General features: G+C 42.7%; 1 protein-coding gene across 2 annotated transcripts in view; it reads right to left on the bottom strand.

Annotated features, from left to right (window-relative positions):
• Nucleotides 1-20,492, bottom strand: part of LOC106743879 (furin-like protease 1) — a 293,482-nt gene that overhangs the window by 27,651 nt on the left and 245,339 nt on the right. For both annotated transcript variants that reach the window (XM_014618108.1, XM_014618109.1), the window contains exons 3-10: nt 18,844-19,062; nt 17,185-17,313; nt 14,612-14,777; nt 12,920-13,092; nt 5,757-6,174; nt 4,800-4,917; nt 3,099-3,180; nt 2,254-2,464 (exon numbers count right to left, since the gene is read on the bottom strand). In XM_014618108.1, the coding sequence (XP_014473594.1) occupies nt 2,254-2,464; nt 3,099-3,180; nt 4,800-4,917; nt 5,757-6,174; nt 12,920-13,092; nt 14,612-14,777; nt 17,185-17,313; nt 18,844-19,062 (1,516 nt within the window). The remainder of the gene's footprint in view (nt 1-2,253; nt 2,465-3,098; nt 3,181-4,799; nt 4,918-5,756; nt 6,175-12,919; nt 13,093-14,611; nt 14,778-17,184; nt 17,314-18,843; nt 19,063-20,492) is intronic.

The following is a 20,492-nucleotide window of genomic DNA, read 5'->3' on the forward strand; positions in this document are numbered from 1 at the left end:
CTACTCGCGGCAGTATAAACACCGGGATAGGATCTAAAAGCGAGCCGAATCCCTAGCAGACCTCCCGCCACCGGGACAGCCACTCCGACGTTACGGAGTGGCTCTACGACGGTGTAGTCGGGGCACATAAGCGCGTAAGGAAGTTTACGTAGCCATCTGCTTTGATGAGCGAGCCCGGAGTAGTTTTCGTAGCTCGCCTCGAGATCGGCGACGCGTTCTCGTCGTCGTCCTCGCTCCGCGAAACGTCTCGCTGCTATTTGCCGTCGGGGGCTGAGAGCGGGAGAAGGTTGTGCTCTCGGCTGTGCAGAGCTCGAATCCTGGAATTATCCGGTCCCGGGGATAATGCACCTTCTTAGGTGATCGCGAGGCTTACGTAAGAGCCCTCCCGGTGACGTCCCAGACACGAGCCGCGCTGCGAGAATACCGCGGAGCAACTACGGCGTCGCATCGCGGAATGCGCATGCAGTGCTAGACGTGTCTAAGCCATTCCGTCTGGATGTCACGCGTGTGAACGGATTAGTCCTTTGTTACGCGATTTGTCGTTGCGAAGGGAACAACAAAGCGGAAGAGAGCGGCGCGAAAGTAGGTTCCCCTCGCGACGAGAATCGCGGATGCGTCGATATCGAAGCGAGAGCTCCTTCCCCGGACACTCGACGACACTTTCGACCGGATGCGAATGCAAGTGGCGGATGTTACCGGCAGGAGACGTAGTAACCGTGACCTTACGGCGGCGGAGCGGAGAGACGCTTGGAAACTATTGTTATGGCGAACGAGGTGGAATCCTATTTGAAATTTAGATCAGTGAAGGGCATCTCCCGACGCTGCCGGCTAATGCCGGAGTAATCTCGAAGGCTTTGTCTTTGACGTTTGAATCTAAGACTACGCTCCCGGAGCGCGTAATGGTCTTCGTATGAATATCAGTCGACAATGAATCGACGTACTCAAAGTAGCGTTCGACGTGTGCTCGTTGAAGAAATTATATTTCATGGAACAATGTTATAAACGAGAAAGAGAGGGCCGTTTACTGTCACTGAGAACGTCAGGATCTCGAGACATTCATTGGCCAATTGAATCTGTCCGGTCATCCTCTCCTTTCTCGTTAATTTCAGCGTTAATTAACGGGCTATATGTATATACATATGGGCAGCTCAAAATAACGCTCAATGTTTGAATTTTTCTGCTGACCACATTGTTGATTTTATGGAGATGTCCTTCTGAAGGATGATTCTTTATATTTTTATTTACATATCACATGAAGCCCATTACAAATAGTTGTTATTACTGTTTCCGTGTAACTCGTCATCACTAATCGGTATCTAAAATACCTCGGGAACTATTGAACCGATTTAGTTGTAGTTTTGCATAAATATTCTTAGTAAGATTATCTAGTCTCTGATTATCTAATTTCCGTCGTAGGATTTTTTCGATATCTGTTATAGCGTTTTTTTTTTTACAAACGAAAAGAGAAGAAATTTTCTGGCGAAAAATCGAACTTTTGATTTTGAATATTAATAACTTTATCAAAAATTAATATGTTAATAAAACCGATTGCGGAGAAGACTAAGTAATCTTATTAAGAATAAGGTAGGATACCTTTCTGTATCTATATGAACCTTCTTTTCGGATTCGTTAAAGCGCACATATTTTCCGATTCGTGACAGCGAACTTTCGCATTCGCTGTCTATTCGTTGTTCGTTCGCTACGTACATACACATCTTTCGGCTACTCAATGAAATGAAAATTGATGATCCACCTGAGAAGATGATTATTTCGTATCTTGACGAACACCGCAAACGGCCCGTGTTAATTTTCGCGTGTTAAGGTATCGCACAAACTCAGGCCCCATTAAAAGTCGCAAAATTTCCGAACTTTAATGCAAACTAGAAAAGTTGCGGATGAAGGCCCGTCAACGTGACGGGCGCAGTTCTTACAATGTTAAAAGTAACTTCGTTAATTAAGACATCTCCCATCCGAGAGTTACTTGATCAGCTAAACAACTCCCCGATAACTGCGCCGATATTATTAGTCTCAGCAAAGGATAAAAAACTTTGGCGATATTAATTTATCAGCGAGAAGAGAAGGGCGAAGTTAAAAATGCGGACGCAATCTTAATTAGTATCGCGTTAAAATTAGTATCGCGGCTTCTTCGGGCACAACAATCACGCGTCCCCGTTAATCAGACATTCCGCGCGATTATCATGCCCAAAAGAAGAAAGAAAACGTGAGAGATGCAATGCGACATGATCGACTTACCGAGGTATCGACCCTCATTGTGAATTTCTAATCTCCAAGTGCCGTGCGGTCTCTCACCCCACGTGTGCACCGACATGAACGGCCATTGACTGAAACCGGCCTTCGAAACGTCGTGCGGCCTCTTGGCGAGAAGAGTGCTCCTCGTGCCTTGAGGGGACGTTAGCTGTATCTGAAGATCCCCCCGTCTCGTCGCCATCAGCGATACTTTCGCCTACAACAAGAGAAATGGTATCGTGCCATTATCGTCAATCGCGTGTACCATCCCTTGTTCACGTCGCCAACACTCGTCTGTTCGTTACGGACCTTTCGATACGTACGAGCTAATATCGTACAAACATTCGCGTCGAGTTCCTCTACCGACTTATTATCTCATTATGATCAACGTGTGCAACACTCCGCGAAAAAATTGATTCGCAAATTACGAGAAAAAAAAAACAAAGAAAAATCGCCGAGCGCACGCGACTTTACGAGAGGAACTTTGCCGGTAATCAAATAAAAGCAATTAATTAGATTTACTTCTACCTTCCTTAATATGATTTGAACGCGCGCGTGCTCTTGTGCACGGCCTAATAATTACGCCCCGCCGGCATAGATGCGATCGTTAGTAAACCGTAAGTTAATCTGACGAGAATCGGGTAAGCGAAACCACTTAGCGTGAGTGTAGTTCGCTTTTAGTTTCCCGTAGACGCGACGTGACACGATGCCGAATGGCGGGTGAATAAAATTCCGGCGTCTCTCGACCGCGACCGCGAAAATATCGTCGTACTCTCCAAAGCTCCGCCGGCGCCTCGTGACGCCAAGCAAGTCTTCTAATTAGCGATGTCACGTGCGAGCGCTCAACTTACCTGAACGTGCTCCAGGAAATTAACGCCGCTGCACTCCTTGACATGTAAGTCGAGAATCAATTGACTCTTTGGCGGTATTGGCCTAGAAAGTAGATGAAAATTCGGGTCAAGCGTCGCACTCGCAAACTTCTGCCGCGCGAATATTTTTACCAGCGTTATATACGTGTTGCTTCATTTTTAAAGTAGCATAAAATTAATTTTTTCAGAATTCGTCGAAACTTGCACTATATATAGATTTAAATATAACCTAATAACGCAATTATAAGTAGATTGACCATTCGAGTTGAGATATTCGCAACTGAAGATGGTACTTTTTATACGCGTTCCTTGAAGTTATGTTCATAATATTATCTTATTTCTAACTTCTATTTTTAATTTCTCCCAAACCACATGTAGGATTTTTATGAAAAACTACTGTGATATTAAGGACTAACAATAGAGATATTATACAAAAATTTCAAAATTGTTGACTACTTTGTTTTGAAAATGTAGCGGTGTAAAGTTCATAACTTATAGTGATACTCGAAACACACATATATATGCTCATATATAGACTGATATTCATAGTCAGATCTTATATTTAAGACTGTCTTGAATTCATCTTCAAATGTATTGCAACTAATGAAATGAATGAGCCAATGAAATACAATATCTGAAGATGAACTTAAGATAGCCTAATACGCAAGATCCGACTATGAATACCGACTTTAAACACTCGTATACCTTTTTATATTACCAGTGTGTCTTTATTAAATCAATTAATGCATAAAATAGCATTAATAAGAAAAATAAAAATAAAAATATTTTCGTATTTATAATATTGTGTATGTCTATCTCAATTTCATTTCAAATAAACATTTATTACTTAGGTAGAATAAATGTAGAGAAATGTAATTTTGCTTGATAAATACTAAATTTATGAGTGGCCTCCTTAATACTGAAAATACGACACTCTGCGAAACGACTACCTTAAATCGTTACTCGTGCTTCTCGGTCAATTGCGTATTATTTGTTAAATATTTCTCTATTCTCTATGGAACTGCCACTTCTCGAATGTGCTTTTCACGGTAATCGGATATATTGTTTCAGCGAATGCAAATCAAAGAGGTAGAAATTTTATTTATCGTTGATACGTCAAACTAAAAGTCCACTTTAAATTTATATTATTTAAACGTTTCTGACTCTTACTTCTTTTTCGCCGACGTGATAAAACGAGGGATATTAAATCGCGCCGGCGATTTGTTGTTTTCTCGAAGCGTCTCATAGTTCTTAAGGGTTTATATTTTCAGTAGAGATTCGAAGAAGCTTAACTCGAGAATGATAACGCGCTCGTCCGTTGCATCGCGCGAATTACGATCTGTGTCGCTGGTAGTTACAACCCTTGACGATGTAAACGGCGCATTACACACAGTTACCAGGATTCCCGTGCAATGTCGAATGGGTAAAGCCCGCTTGACGATGGTCGACATGCTCCAACGGATCCGTAATCTGCGAGAGGCATGCTTGCTGCCCCAAGGGACAAATAGCAATCTGTACGGTCAAATCTCGATTTTATCTCTCGGTTTTAAGCGCTTTTCATACGACTGACAAATCTTTCGTGTAATCGTTATATCTTTCTTCGTGTGAGTCGTCTCGAAGATAAGAGAAACGCCGATATTAAAACCCTTTTTACTCAACTTTTGCCCTTTCCCTGCCTCTTACCTGCCCGTGTGCGGCGCCGATACCTCGCATTTGTGTTGTTCCGGAACAGTCCTCCACCTTCTTGCTAAGCGTACCATGGCAGTGGCATCCATCAACCCGTAACCGAAGCTGTGGCTCACTGTTGAACATATTCAACTACGATGTTGAATCGATTCTCATGTCTAACGCTACTTTTAACTATCTATATTTAAGTGATATCGCAAGCTTTGTTATCCCGATTTTTTAGTTATTTCCCGAAGAGGGACCTCATATAATCTAAAGTACATTACTAAGAATATTATAAGTATATATCGATCGCATGATTGCCGAACTATATTATCATGAGAAATAAATTTCTTATTCAATTAGAAGTTTAACATTGATACATAGAAAAAAGAATTCACTTCCCGCAATAGAATAGAGACCAGATGAAAACTCGGCGACAAGGGATGAGAACTCGACGACAAGAGGCGATATTTCTTTTACCGTAACTGAGAATATTCGCGTGAACATTCAACTGTATTAAGAACGATATTCATAATAAAATTTTATACTTAAGATCGTCTTAGGTTTATCTTGAAATGTCTCGTAATCAATGGAATGAATTGTACAGTATCTGAAAGTGGACTTAAGACGATCTTAAATATAAGATTCGACTGTAAATACCGCCTTAAAACTCGATTGAGACGACTGAGAACAATTGATTGAGTAGGAATCTCCTACAAGAATTTTTCTGTTCTTACAACCGAGTTTGAGTGTAGCCCCCGAGCAAAAATTCAATTACACCAACTGATAATTGCTTCTTCCATGTATTAGTGACAAGTGATTTCCTCCGACAAATATCTTCCCGGCTTCTAATTACGCTTTCCAAGAGCGCGGATTGATTATCTCTTAACGTTACGTAACTTCTCCTACACGGAGGTTCTTCGAAAGCCCAGAAGTTCTCCTTTCTGCTGGGAAAATCCAACGCGCACTTACCGTTTCTGCCGACACCGTTGACCACCCAATCAGGCGCCTGGAGGTTCGCAGGCTTGGCGGTCCTGACCACGATGTGTTGCATGTCCCTCCAGGTCAGCTCCCGGTTCGCCTCGAGGGCGAGGGCACAGATGCCGGCGGCCAGCGGCGCCGACGCGGACGTGCCGGTGTGGCTGCTGGTACAATGATGGTGTAGGTCCGTCGTGACGACCTGCTTCTCGCCCGTCGCACCCGAGCTGTAGGTGGTGGCGAGGGTCGACGAGCACGCCTCGCTGTACCAGGGCACGAGGCCGTTCTCAGTTGCACTGCTAATGGACAAGGTCCAGATGCTGTTGGTGTAGCCGTCGCAGTTACAGTTGTCGTGGTCTCGGCCGCCGTTTCCGGACGCCCACACGAAGATGGAACCCTTGCCGCTGCGACCCTGATGATCGAGAATCAGCCGGAGTTGTTTTAGAAATAGAATTCGAGTGGATCTGTTAATTGCGATGGCGGTCTTCGCGTGAGAATCGCGAGAAGAGCGTAACATCGCGCGGCCGAGCGAATTTATGTAACGCGGGACTCGAGCGACGAGATTTAACGGGCGTATTTACCGCTTCTAGCGTCAGGCTCAAGTGAATCTGGCTTTGCCGCTTTAGATACTTTAGACGCGGTCGACTTTTTCCCCCCCCCCCCCCNTAGTTGGTTTTAAGACGCTCGAAACGCTTAAGGCGCTTTAGAAGTTCGGGACACTTTGCATGTTAAAGCCGCTTTCTGCGCGCGCGCTCGCCCGAAGACGAAGTAGTAGATGATTCGGAACGAAACCGTTGTTAGGAGGTCGACGATGTCTGATGTTTAGCGCTAATGGCTTCCGAGAAGTCAGGGTTGAATTGCCGCGACCCGTGATTTCCTCTATGCACCGTCATTAGCAAATTAAAAAGTTCTTTTTGAGAGAACTGCTCTTTGAACTTTCAATCTTCGGCCGAATCACTGAAGTGTTGGACGTAATTCGCGCGGAATGTGTTTACTCGGAAAGGAAATGATGACGGAGGTTCCGCGGATAAATTGGATAATCGCTAACGTGAAGATAATTGCGAAGTTTAACGTTATAGTTTTGTAGGATAGGAAAAAAAAACTGGGGGGTTTTTCATCTTTTCCATGGATTTCATCGACAAATTCGTTTAGGAAAATTCAGGTGTGTTCGATTAAAACCTGCCACATTGCGACTTTTCCCGTAAAGAAGATAAGAAACCGGAGGCTTCTAACAAATACCGTCTCGCTATCGTCGCGTGTAAATTCGATTGTCCATGTTAAGCCGCGGATCTTCCTTGTACAGATATGTCCCGGTAATATTTCATTTCATATGCCGTACACAAATTATTTAATTTTACCGAGAGATCATAGAGGTTCATTTTACTGAGACTAAAGGTTCGGCTATTACGTGATAAGACCAGCCGCCGTGCACACCTATATGCACATAGACGTGACCACGAACTCTGAACTCTCTTTGAGACTTAACTAATTCAGTAATATAGTGCTCGAGCCTTTGATCAGTAGGCTATTTGATCGTAAAGTGATAAGGTATCAACGTAGCTGCATCAGACGCCCAGACTCGTACTAAGAAACCGGCCTCTCCTACTGGTGCGACACATAAATTGGCTAAATTGAAACTGTTATTGTGCATTACGCTCTACAGTTACGCTCTACATTCTCCGTAAAGATGTTTCTTCACAATCTTTCTCATAAATCTATACTACTGCTAAATATTTTTTCTTATTTCGGTCGATCAAATATCTTCAAGTCTCTTATTTAAATCTATATTTTTTGCGGAATATAAAGTTGAGTTAAAATGATGGACGTTAGCACTGCGTATCACGTGCATTGCTTTCCCTCTGCTTTATCGTAATTTAAATTAAAAATTATTATTTTACTCGGTAAACTAACATTTTTATTCGTTTTAAAGGAAATAAGAAGATAACGTGACAAAATCGCAAATGTCGCGAAGAAATTGTAAGCGCACGTGTGTTAACCCGACTTGACGTAAACAGTAACGCACAGGTGCATATCCCTTGTAATTCTACCGGTAACATACGAAATATGAGCCCTATAGTTACGATTCTGTTGACCAAAGGGCGAGGTTATCGAATCTGTTAGCGCGGCCCCAAAGAGAATTCCGAGTCAGTCGTGTGCATTCGCCTCTGTCGAATATAAGATGGTGTATAATCCGATACGCTTACAAAGGGAATTGTCGTCGTACTAAATACCTGCTGTGCAGCTGCATGCAACGCCAAGCTACTACAGGGATAACACAATGCTCGATACAGTTGGTTACCACTTGTATTTTGGTTGCTCTCTTAGGCTTTCCGCGATATAATATAAGCCTGTCGTCCCTCTCCCAGTTAGGTGTCGCATATTGAAGTAAAACAGTCGAGCAAAGTGTTCATTAAACGGCTCGTTATGCGCTTTAATTAACTCAACTATAGTAAGAAATAACACGTATAAATTCAACGATGGGTTCGTATGGGTTCCGCGAATGAATTGTGTTACGTTAAATTACGCAGCGCGTAAATTTCTGACATGTTTTGTATGAAAATATACTATATCGCACAGATTTTATTATACACTTATGCATATGCACAGTTTAAGTATTGTGCAATACAGATTACATCGCGTAAATTTTAGTTTTAATGCAAGAAATAAATTTCAATTACAGAAAAATACGATGAAACGTCTGTTATGTCGTAGTAATCTGATCGAATTAATGAAGGTTCGTGAAATAGAAAAGCGTAAGAGAGCGAAATTTCTCAAGGCCGACTCACTCAAGCCTCTCAATAGTCTCTCCTAGTTCCTAGCCCACGTTCTAGGCACGAAGGGCTTTGTTCATGCGTTGATAATAAAGATAGGTCACCGAGAATACAAATGTCAGCATTGGGCTCTATCGAGCGGGATATCTTAAAAGGAATCACGAGATAAAAGCAATCTCGACGAAACGAGGCTATTTAATATCACTGCCGGAAAGAGCTTTGTTCATTTCATTGCTCGTAGGTCGTATCGTCGCGTCTACAAATGTCAGTCGGATATAACAACGATACGCAAAAATTACTTTTAAAACAAGAGCAAGCTGTTACTATTACGTGCGCGACTTGTAGCGATAGTTCGAGTTTTTTTTTAATAAATCGCAAGTAATAGTATTTCGTACATCGGTTAAAAAAATTTTATCATCCTTTTATAGTTTATTCTGTATATACAAATCAAGGAGTCATATTCTAAGATAAAATTCTGATTCACTATAATCCTATATATAAATTCCGTCGAACTTGAAGAATACCATATAGGTTATTATTATCTTGCCTTGATGAATGGTTAATTAATGTAATTATCTTCATATTAAATTTTCTATGATAAATTTTTCCTCAAGACTCAACATGGAAAACACGGACAGTGATATAAACTTAACCATTTACATCATCAAAATAAGACAATAGCTTGTGTAATGATATATCTCAAGATTCCCCAAGTTTTACGGAACTTGTAGGAAATGCATTAATACAGAACCAAAGTTTCGGGTTTCTAAAACATTTCAAACAATGTGATTTCCTCCCCAATTATTTTCTTCCGTATACCTTTGAAATCTCGATATCACTGCAATACATTTTACGGCGAATAAACGATAAAGTTGCCTACGGCGATTCGCGCGTCTGCCAGCCGCCCAGTCTCGCGAACTACCGCGCTCATCTCTTATGAATTTCGGCGGTGATGCACCTGCGGCCGTTTCTTCCGTTCGATACGTCTCGCCAGATACGGCGTTTCCGTGTATTCCAACGAGTTTTGCGCCGACCATACTGACATTTGCATATGACTTACGGCTACGTAAGCCGGCAGTAAGTTTAAAATGGTAATACGTGCTAGCGCGGCTCGAGCGCGCGGGCGAGCCGGTCGCTTAAAAGCACCCAATTAGAAACTTTCTGAGGGTTGACCCCGCAGAGCGAGTCTATTAAACCCGGTCTAGCTGGAGGAGAGTTCTCCGTCGCCGTCGTCGTTGTCGTCGTCGTCGTGCTAATCGAATTACGTCTGTCATCGTTTCGTCGACGATTCCACCGACGATTACGACGCTGGCGTTGAAAGAAGATACGAAGAGCGTCCGTCCGCGGACGGATGTCGAGACGGCCGATGATAGCGCGCAATATTATTACCATACAAAATTATATCATCTTCGAGCTCGCAGTAACTAACATCTCGATCTTCTCGCAAATGATATTACAGGCCGCTCATTCCTAGTAGAGCATCAACACGCAGTCATTCGTCATGCCGTTCTCTCCAATCATATTCGCGCAAATGTGATTGAAATCCGGAGCGATCTTCGAGCGAAAATGAAAAAAATTCTTTTTCAGTTTAATCTCAACAAAAGGACAAAAATATGCAAAAAATAATAAAATTGTGCAAAAAATGTTTCAGTATTAACGTAAATAAACAAAAAGAACGGAAAGAATTCGCGTGCACGAATATTCACAAAAATCAACATTTCTGCCGAGAATCCCAGTGGCTTGTGCAAACAAATGACAGTAGTTTTGCGTTCCGTGGAACGATACATATTAGAAAAAAACATAGTTTGCTTTTGAACACAACTGAAAACGAGTGCCCGGAAGATTATTATAATCGACAAAATTCAAACGCGCGCGCTAAACTACAAAGATAAAAAATTCTGCAAATAATCCCAGCGTTCCGTGCGAGCAAAGGGTAGCACTTTTGTACACTAACGAATGTCCCGGACTAGAAAAAAATAGTTTGTTAATCATTAGAGCGCGGAAGCCAACTATTCATTGCGAAGACAGCGCACGCGCGAAGATAAATTAAAATTCCAACCGAAAGTCCTGATGACTTGTGCAAACGAATGAATGTTCGCGCGCGCGCACAATCTCTTTCATTTTTCTTACTCATTTGTGTTAACATTGACATATTTTTATTGTCTTTTTTCTGAGATGAATTTGAAAGAAAACTTTGGCCCCAAAAGGTGGCCCCAAATTTCAACCACATTCGTGCAATCCGAATAACGACATCAACGAGACTCGTTGAAAATCTTGTTGCTCGGATCCATCTCTAAGTGTTGCCATATAAAACCGCTCCTACTGCAGAATAACAGTCTGAGTACTTTGGCGGCTCGCAAACGATTCCGCAGCGAGTTCCTGGCGACCACGGCTGTCGGCCGTAGCCATCACGTCTGTGGAACAGGGCGAAGTATCTCACGTGGATCATGGGGATCGCGGAAATAGCCTGTACCGGGAATCTTTAGCCGTAGTTTGCCGACAGTTCTTGATGGCTCGGCTTTAATACTAGGTATCTGCGCTTTAATGATCGTTCCTTGAGGTACAGGGAGGCCCCACTCAATGCTGAAGTTCGCCGTTCTGGGATCACGATAAAGGGACACTGCGAATGCGATCGAAGAGTCGCTTCCGCGCTGGCGCGCGCGCGCGAGCGGCGTATACATCGGGAACGACAATGGCCATTGTCGCGCCGAAACTCGGAAGATCCCGGGGAACGCTTTTGCATGATACATTTGTGCGAATTTCATTTCATTTCGCGACGCACCCGCCCAGTCGCTCGGACACCGTCACTCGCGTTAATAGCGCGAATGAATTTTGCTCGTGAGACTCGAAACAACAACTTCTGTGCGACGGGATTGTGCATTCGTGATTGTATGCCTCGTGCACGCTCGTTGCGCGGTGAGTGCTCCTTAAAGGGAGAGTATATCTTGACAATGCTTTGTATAATAATATTAGGTGTTTGCAGAAGTTCGCACGATATTGCAAGTATTTTTGTTTGTCAATAACAGTAACATGATATTTTAATTAAAGTGTCGGCCGTTGCTATTAATAACCTTTTTGCTATCATTCAATATTTTGATCCCGCGCCGATAAAATAACCCATTTTTTGAGATAATCCATTCATTGACCTATTTTCGCACGTCCTCAGCTGGTAAAAGCAGAAAGCGCGTCAACCGTCCTTGATAAATCGAGAGACGAAATTGAGAGACGAAAACACCTGTGCGAGGTATACTTCTCTCTGACCTCTTACGAAACTTGAAATGAATGAATTTTAGAGTTGAGAGAACAGGATGAAATTTTGATTAGGAAAGTTCATTTGGATCAGAGCAATGGCCGAAAATCGCTGCACGGACGTGCACAGGTGTCTCGTAACGACCGGAAGACGAGTGACCGAGTTTCCGCCGTGCTCATTCAACGAGTCTCGAAGGAATCTGTAATGGCGAAGGTTACGGTTCTTAAAACAACTTCTTCCTGTCTGTTTAGTTCCACGAAGAAGGGCATTAGCGAGTTAAATGCATTCCTTTCGCGCGATATATAAGAAACGGGGATGCGCGCGATAATCGAACTGTGGAGTTTGTTAACTCCAATCAGGAAGGGTGTTGAATTCCCTCTTTTTCCCTTCGAAGAAGGAAGATTTAAGTGGCTGCACCCGGCGATTCCAGCGGAATTCCGACTCGTAGAAAAATCGCAGAACGCCGTGATTTCCAGTTACGCGAGAACAATTTCCGGCATCGGCATTTCGGCATCGCGGCGTCGTGCGAAATAGTTTATCGATCGGTCGCGTTTGTTATCCCGACGCTTATGATAATCCTCGCGATTCTCACATGAACTATCAATTTATTCGCGAGAGTTTCCGAGAGAAAAGAAGAAAGAAGAGGAAACGTTTCTTTTCTGGCCGGCAGGACTCCCCGTAACCTAATGGTTTCGCTCGAATTTTGCAGATAATAACGTTCCTTTATGCGGCGCGTTAACAGAATATAAGCATAGTAACGCGAAGCTTCAGGATCCCCTGCAGCTTGACGCTCAAGGATGAGGAAGCGTCTTGAAGCAACTTAGAAGCTCCCATGTCGCACGAGGGTACCTCTCTCCCAGCTAATTGCATTTATCTTGTCATAGCGCAGGAAATTATAGCGAAGAAAATTGCAGTCCTAAGTGGATTACGCCGCTACGTCGAAGTTTGCAGCTACGAGGTATCCGGCATACCTTCTTTCGTCAAAGACGCGGCGACGCAAAGAGTGCGGCAATTAAGATTTTCATCAGGAGTATATTCCTAATGAATCGCCTTTTTCCCCCCTTCAATCTTTTTATGAAATCGAGAACACGAACGCGAAACCGACTGCGATAAAATCCCCGGTGACGAGCACTCACCTTGGTAATGCCCTCGATGAAAGCTCTAGTGGCCAGTTCACCCGGACCGTCCACGGTTTTACCATCGTCATCTGGTCCCCACGATGCGCTATAAATGTCAATGTGTTGAGGATTTAAACTCAACGATCTCGCTTCGACGGCGTCCGTCACGTCGCCGTCCAACATCCGGACACCTGTTTAAAAATAAACTTACGATATATGCACACATATATACATACGTATACACGTATATAACGTTATAATTATAAAATATTCATGACAATTTATATAATTATATAGACGGTAAAAAGTTTGGTTTAAAAAACGATCCACTAAAATTTTGTGTTATTTAGTTAAATAGCCAACAAGTGTTACTTGTGTTGACATAGAGAACATATGTTTACGAGATGAATGCGTTAATTTGACATTATTTGCGTAGTTTTCAACACGTTTCCCGTGTTAAAGTAACACCAAATTTATTACCATATTTGTAAATATATAATTTATTAACATATTTGTAAATATATAATTTATTAACATATTTGTAAATATGTGAATAATTATATTACTAATATTATAACTTTATATAATGATGTATTAATATATAAGAACGTTATATAATATCTATTGGTATATTCATAAAGAACAGTCTGCGCGTATGCGCATCGGATGACACGCGAGCTTATAAAAACAGATTTCCGAGGAGCATCCGACGCAGTATACGCGTATATCAGAAGTCTCCGAATAGTTAAACAGCATGCATCTCGTGTTTGCCGAGTTAATTATCCCACACAATTCCCGCGGCACGTAGGTCAGAGGATCCAATTCACAAGGTCGAAATTGGGTGCCGCGCTCCGATTTGGATCGGTTCCGAATGAAACGTGTATAGCAGGCTATTGCCAATCCCGAATTCTAATCCGAAAATGATGCGGCGTCTCGCGGTACCAATTTTGCATATTATAAACACGTGTCGCTTGTAACAGCGCGAATTCCGACGCCGATTTCTCTGACGCTAATTGGAAACGGGATTGCCAGCGGTTTTAAGTGATTGCTTGAGATTGAACTATGCGTTGTTCTCGAAGATTCGTTACATTCGGACGTTTCTTCCTTCCGTTAATAAAGCAAATATTTTAAAAGAGATAGATAGATAGATAGATAGAAAAAAGGAGAAAGAGAGGAAGAGAGAAAGAGAGAGAGAGAGAGAGAGAGAGAAAGAAAAAGAGGAAAAATATCGATATATTTTATAATATTAGATTGGTGCAAATGAAATGGCCGTTTTCAGTGTTTTGAATTTCCCACCCCTATAGATTACTTTTCTTTCATACAGAGGACGGTGTATATATGCTGTGTAAAAAGTATTTTTCATCTGACGAATATATTTCATCTGACGAATATACGTGTCAAGACGACAATGAAGGGTAATAAACTTCGCTCACGATCGATCGTATCTCATTCCTTTAAAGTCTCATTTTTATCTCACCTAAAATCTTCGCGCGATAAATTTTCCAATAGCAATCCATTTTTCGTATTACGCAGCGCGACCCAAGAGCTCGTAGATTGGAATAAAAATTCCCGCGAGTCGAGGCGTGTCTTTGGGTTATGCGCACAAGAAGAAGAAGAAGAAGAAGAAGGAAATTGTGCACGATTACGCAGGAAACCCTTTTGACTGCATAGCGAATCGAAGTGTTAAATAATGCTTTTTGGAGCACTCACCACCCACACCAGCTCCGTAAGCAACGCCTACGGCGCAAATAGAATTGTTGGCAGTGGCTGCGACCTCTCCAGCGCACCTGGTGCCGTGTCTATTACTATCGACCAAGTCGTACCTCGGCATCGGATCTTCGTCGTGGCCGTTGACGTCGTAACTCGCCAGCGGGTCCTGAAACGAAAATCGGCAGCGGCATCGATTGAGATCCACGTGTCCTACGACAGGCTCTCAATCCTTTCTCGCTCTCGGACTATCGCAAGTGCGTAACGCTTTCGTCGCATGATAAGAACAAATAGACACGGGCGAGATATTTGCTGCGACTAATAAAAACGAAACACGCGTAACCGGAGCAACGATAAAAATATGTTCGGCATGTATCATAAAGTCGCTCGGGCTAGACGTTCCGGGAACGTTTGTAGAGAAATTACGAAAGCGGAAGCTTTCGCAACTTAAAATTTACCAGCGCCAGGCCGTAAATTTTGTCGCACATCTAAATGAAACAAAGATGCCAAGCGAAGACTGAAGAGAGAGAGAGAGAGAGAGAGAAATATTTTAACCCACACTGAGAAACCCATCTAGTTTAATCAAATATTCTTTCTTGGATATGGGTGAACAAATGTTTTGGTTATAAGAACCAAGATTTGGTTCTCTAAGACGAAAAGGAAAAAGATTTGGTTCAGAAAACCGAACTTTGGTTCTTATAAAGCTGGGCTCCACACAATATGGTAAATATAAGCGAATGTGGGCAAATGTTGGCAAAATTATATTGATTACGTATGTTGGGCGAATATGATATACGTGATAATATAACAAATGTATATATATATGATGTAATATAATATATTATAATATATATGTGATCAATGTAATTTCTAACGTTCGCCACATGGAGTTGGTTTAACTAAAACATTTATTTGCCCATGTCTAAACGAGAATTTGATTTAATTCAACTAAATGGGTTTCTCGGTGCATTTGCATCACTTAAGTAGTTTCGCAAAATATGCCCGTATCACCAGACGTTTTTTCAAATCAACATCAAATATAATAAAACATATCAGAAACATATGATTTTTCTGACTCGACCATCTTCAGTGAGAAATCGCGATTATCTACCTGCGTGATAACAGCGAAATTAAACGGATATATCCGCGTCTGATGCAAATGAGTTAAGGGGAAATAACACGCAACGTAGGCCGCAACACTCATTAATTAAAGTATCACGGACGCTAAAGGGACGGCACGTGTTACATCCCTCGAATCCCGATCGCGCATATTTCCATGTTTAATACATACAGCTCGATAACGCGAATCGACGCGTAATAAATTTGTTGGCGGCTAACCACGCATGTACACGCATCCGCATAATGAGAAACGCACGCGGCGGCGGCGGCGGCGGCTCGCGACAAGCTCGTGTAATCAGAGCGGCGCGCTAAGGCGCATCGTCGGCTGATTAATGCGATTCACTTTCTACTGCGCGTATGCAAGTATACTATTCAATGTAACCAGCCGTGAATCAATAGCTGCTCGCATGTACATACTGGCGCACATCGGATAACCCCGCCCGATATCCCGCGCGCGCTCTCTCAACAGCCGATATTCCCAGTGTAGCCGCGATACGCCTTCACCTGCCCATATTCTATTGTGCTCGCGTATTCTCTCTCCGCGTCGGAATTGTTCTTCCTCCTCCTCCTCCCTTTCGCTCTTTATTCCCTTTTTTCTCATGATCGGCGTCGAACGCGCCCACACATCGAGATCGAGCATCGCGCGATATTAGGCAAACATTAAGCGCGTGTGCGTTTCCGCTTATTCGCGTAAATTTAATCCAACGGAGAGAGCTCTACTTCGCGAGATTGCTGCAGCGCTTTTCTATGAAAAATTAGAGGGCGCACGAAAGGAGCGGTAAATGCATCCCGCGATATTTTAATAGGCGGAAATTGAAAGCGAGACACAACTACCAGCCTCCCGAGGCTGAAAATAAGTTGTACGCGCGCGGAGAAAACGCTACGGATATTATTTAACTAAATATGGCTGCCGCGAGAAAATATTATAATGTTAATTTTTTCGCCCATGCATAGATAAACGTTGTAAGAACCATAGTGCTGAGGAAGAAATTCGTATGGCTGCTACAATCTCGATGAAGATCTCGATGAAGATATCCGATATATGGATATCACATCTATACGAAATTGATCATTCGAGAGTGGTTTGATATTAAAGATAACAATTTGAGTTTTGTAATGTAGTTTATTTTTCGACATAGATCCCTCGAAGTTAAACGCACTCGCCCCAACGTTTCTCCAGGTTCGAGATTCTATCGCGGAAGTAGATCCCTTCGAGTCCACAAAGTCAACAGTAAATTTTAATACGATATCTATTTAACTTTATTTTATATATATATATATATATATTCTTTTTTGTTATAACCATAGAGAATGTTGTTGTAGCAATCATAGCAGTTTTCTCCGTGCGAGTGTTTTAAATCATCCCCTCGTTCTCTGCGAGAGTGAAGAGGAGCTTACTTTTTACAAAAACGCACAGAAGTCTGCGGATTTCGCGCGAGAAACGCCAAGGTACTCACGTAATTGTTCACGAGGTCAGGATGATCCTTCTCTAATCCGTCGTCGAGAATTGTGACAACGATGCCTTGTCCGGTGATCCCCTCCAACCAGGCACCCTGCACGTTCATATCAAGCCCTTTTCCCCTGTTCTAAAAAAAAAGATTACCGAATTCCTCGGAGATTCCAATTCCAGACCCGTGTTCCCTTTCGTATGTGATAGAAATGTCGAGATGCTCCTTCTAACTGATATTAATTGAACCTGTTTATTTACGTCGCCGTTGTTGATCGCAACACTACTCTTCCGAGAAAGTTGCAATATATAAAAGACGGCTGCATATTTTTGCGTTTACCGACGATGTCGGAAGCGCGGAAGTTAATGTCGTAAGTTGATTGTAACATTTTGTTCAATCTCCGTCGCCGAGAAACGCCGCGTTCTCCAAATATTTTCGATCGACGCAATAATAACCTTCCGACGGCCGAACGACGGTCGACTTGCTTTTCCGGATACCGTAATCAACATTTTCGATGCGGCTTGTCCAGGAAAAATTGCTTCATTCGCGTCGTCCGCGCAACATTGCGATCGAAGTCCTACAAATCAAGGCCCGATAGGACTCAATTCGAGACCGAAATTCATTATCAAACATTATTTAGTCCGGCCTGTATATCCGTTTTGGTAAAATCAGACTCGAGTATGTTCTCTTAAGTTTAATAAGTAAAAATTGCACTAATTGTTAATAAATGAAATAATATTCTACCGATAATCAGTGAGTATTCATTAATTTTTAGTGGAAATTCTCCCATTTAGCTCTTTTAGTACTTCACTGATTTTGGATAATGAAAGATTCATTGTAAATCACTGTTATGTGTCCCGTAGTAGAAATATATGTACAGGGTGTTGCATCAACATACAGTTCATTACAACGGATTGCACGCTGCAGGGGCACGTGAGAGAGAGTGAGAGCGCGTCGAGCAAACTCGGGCCGGTCGTGTGCCCTTACGTCTCTGGGCAGGCAACTCGTCGTAATGAGCTGTATGTTGATACAACGCCTTCTACATATCGTATATATATTCAATCATATGTCGTACTTGGCGTAGTTCGTACGGTAGCAAATTCAAAAGTTTCGACGTTTCGAGTCCCATCAGGATAAGCGTGTTTTTCAAATACGACATAAATTAAATCAATTAAACATAATTAAAAATATTTTACGGAAAATCATTAACAGTATCTTAACGGTAGGATTAAAATAATAAAAAAGAAATAATAAATAATATGTTTTTTTCACTGTTTCTGCAGTTAGATTTCCTTCGATAGAAACAGTTGCTGCTATTAAGCGACTTTTGCAGTGAAATTTTACTCATTTGTAGTTTTTAAGTATAGTGCTGTACTTATAACTATAATTATTAGCGACTATTGACTGCTTCTATGTGATAATACACTGATTTAGAGAGTGGACTAGTTTCTCGTCAACAAAATAATCCGAGCCAGATTCGAGTTTAACTTTACCGAGGCAAATATAGGTCGAATTAAATTATATTTGATAACGCATCGGGTTCGGCCCTGTCGGGCCTTGATTCGCAGGACTCTGATTACGCTAACCTCGATATACCGGATACATCATTCAATTAATCGCGTAATTTAGCTTTGACAATAGCATCAATCATCATTTAAAATCGCTCACCAGATACCACATTTGAGGCCACCTCTCGTCGTTCACCAAATTTAGTATATTGGACGGACGTTTGACTACAAGATCCCTCTTGGTGCGCGATTTCGCCCGTTGTTGCTCCGCTCGGCGTACCCTGGAGTCTTTCATTAGCCTCTGATGTACCTCGAGATGCGGCTCCGTCGATCTCTTCGCCACGGATCGATGCTCCATGTGGTACCAATCATCGTTTATCTGTAACAATGCGTGTCGTTCCGTATGAATGCCGCGAAAAAATGCCGAACGCTGTTTTTGTTGCCTCCGCCTGTCCGTCCGTCCACTGAGTCCGTTACGGAAAATGACTGACCGGGGACCCGCGGTAGTGCGTCGGCGTTCAATTAGGAGTTAACGATCGTGAACATCGCCGGTGGCGATCGTTCCTCCACTCCCACTTCAACCTCGTACTCCTTAATTGCGCACGATTTCAATGAGGGGGAAAAAACGAATGCGGGTTAACGTACTCGCGGATGGATGGCAATTTTGAAGTCACTGGAGCGGCGTAACGACGCGTATTACGGGTCTCATCGGTTGAATGTAGAATTCTAAGCTCGAGAAGCACACACAGGTACCCGCGACGATCGTGTGCGCATCTCGCACACTCTCAGCTTTATTACCCGGGCGCATTACGCGCGGTATATTTATGCGCACGCAACAGCTTGTTTAGTTAGCCTCCTGGCCGAACGTCGCTGTTCTTCATCGTCGAGTTGCACGTTGCAAAATTACGAAGGGGAATTAACGAGGCAGCTTCGGTCACGCGGGGCGTGAACGTTTCAACGAAACGAATCGGGTAAATGGGGATACCGTAGACTCGCTGGGACGTGAAATCTGCCAGGAGTCCGCGCATTAATTATCGGAATTGGATTAACGCGAACTCGCGTATCCATTTTTTCCCATTATTCGCGACGATGTAGACAAGATAAATGCCCGCTAAATCCCGAGTCGCGTTTATTAGGGCTACGAGATATATCATCCTCCGACGGAAATGAAAATGTATACCGGCCATAAAACAACGGCGTTTGATGCGCAAGTTTGTTCCATCGGGCACGAAAATAAGGGAGTACGACGAAAGAGAGAACGAAAGCATGCGCGAAAGAGAGAGAGAGAGAGAGAGAGAGAGAGAACAAGGGAGTGCGAGAGGTGGAGAGTGAGATAATGATAAACGTGAAAAGTTGGAGGCCAGCTGCTGCGAGCAGACTTCTTTCGCAACCGTCTCGGGCCACCCGAGCTGCATTTTTTCATTTCCACGCCTCCCGTCCTGCACTTTCATAATGCCACCTTTGGACGTCTCGTGCATATATTTCACTTACAACGCCGGCATACAACTTCCTATTAATATAAACAATGTGGAGTAAATTAAACGGACCTTCTGAAAATTCTATTTGCAGGAACTTCTGATGACCTCGCATTTTTAGCGAGATTAAATAATTGTCACCACACACATACACACACACACGGAGAGAGAGAGAGAGAGAGAGAGAGAGAGAGAGAGGCAGAAGCGTCTATTGTCGCTCTAAGATTTAGTTCTCTGAGAACTTTAATGAAAACGTTAATAATCATTAAGAACAGTAATATGTTATATGAATTCAGATTTCGTGTGAATTCCCAAGTTAAAATTTTAGTCCTGC

Source organism: Dinoponera quadriceps, unplaced genomic scaffold (assembly GCF_001313825.1).
Source record: "Dinoponera quadriceps isolate SergipeBrazil2010 unplaced genomic scaffold, ASM131382v1 scaffold1070, whole genome shotgun sequence".
NCBI classification, from domain to species: Eukaryota; Metazoa; Arthropoda; class Insecta; order Hymenoptera; family Formicidae; genus Dinoponera; species Dinoponera quadriceps.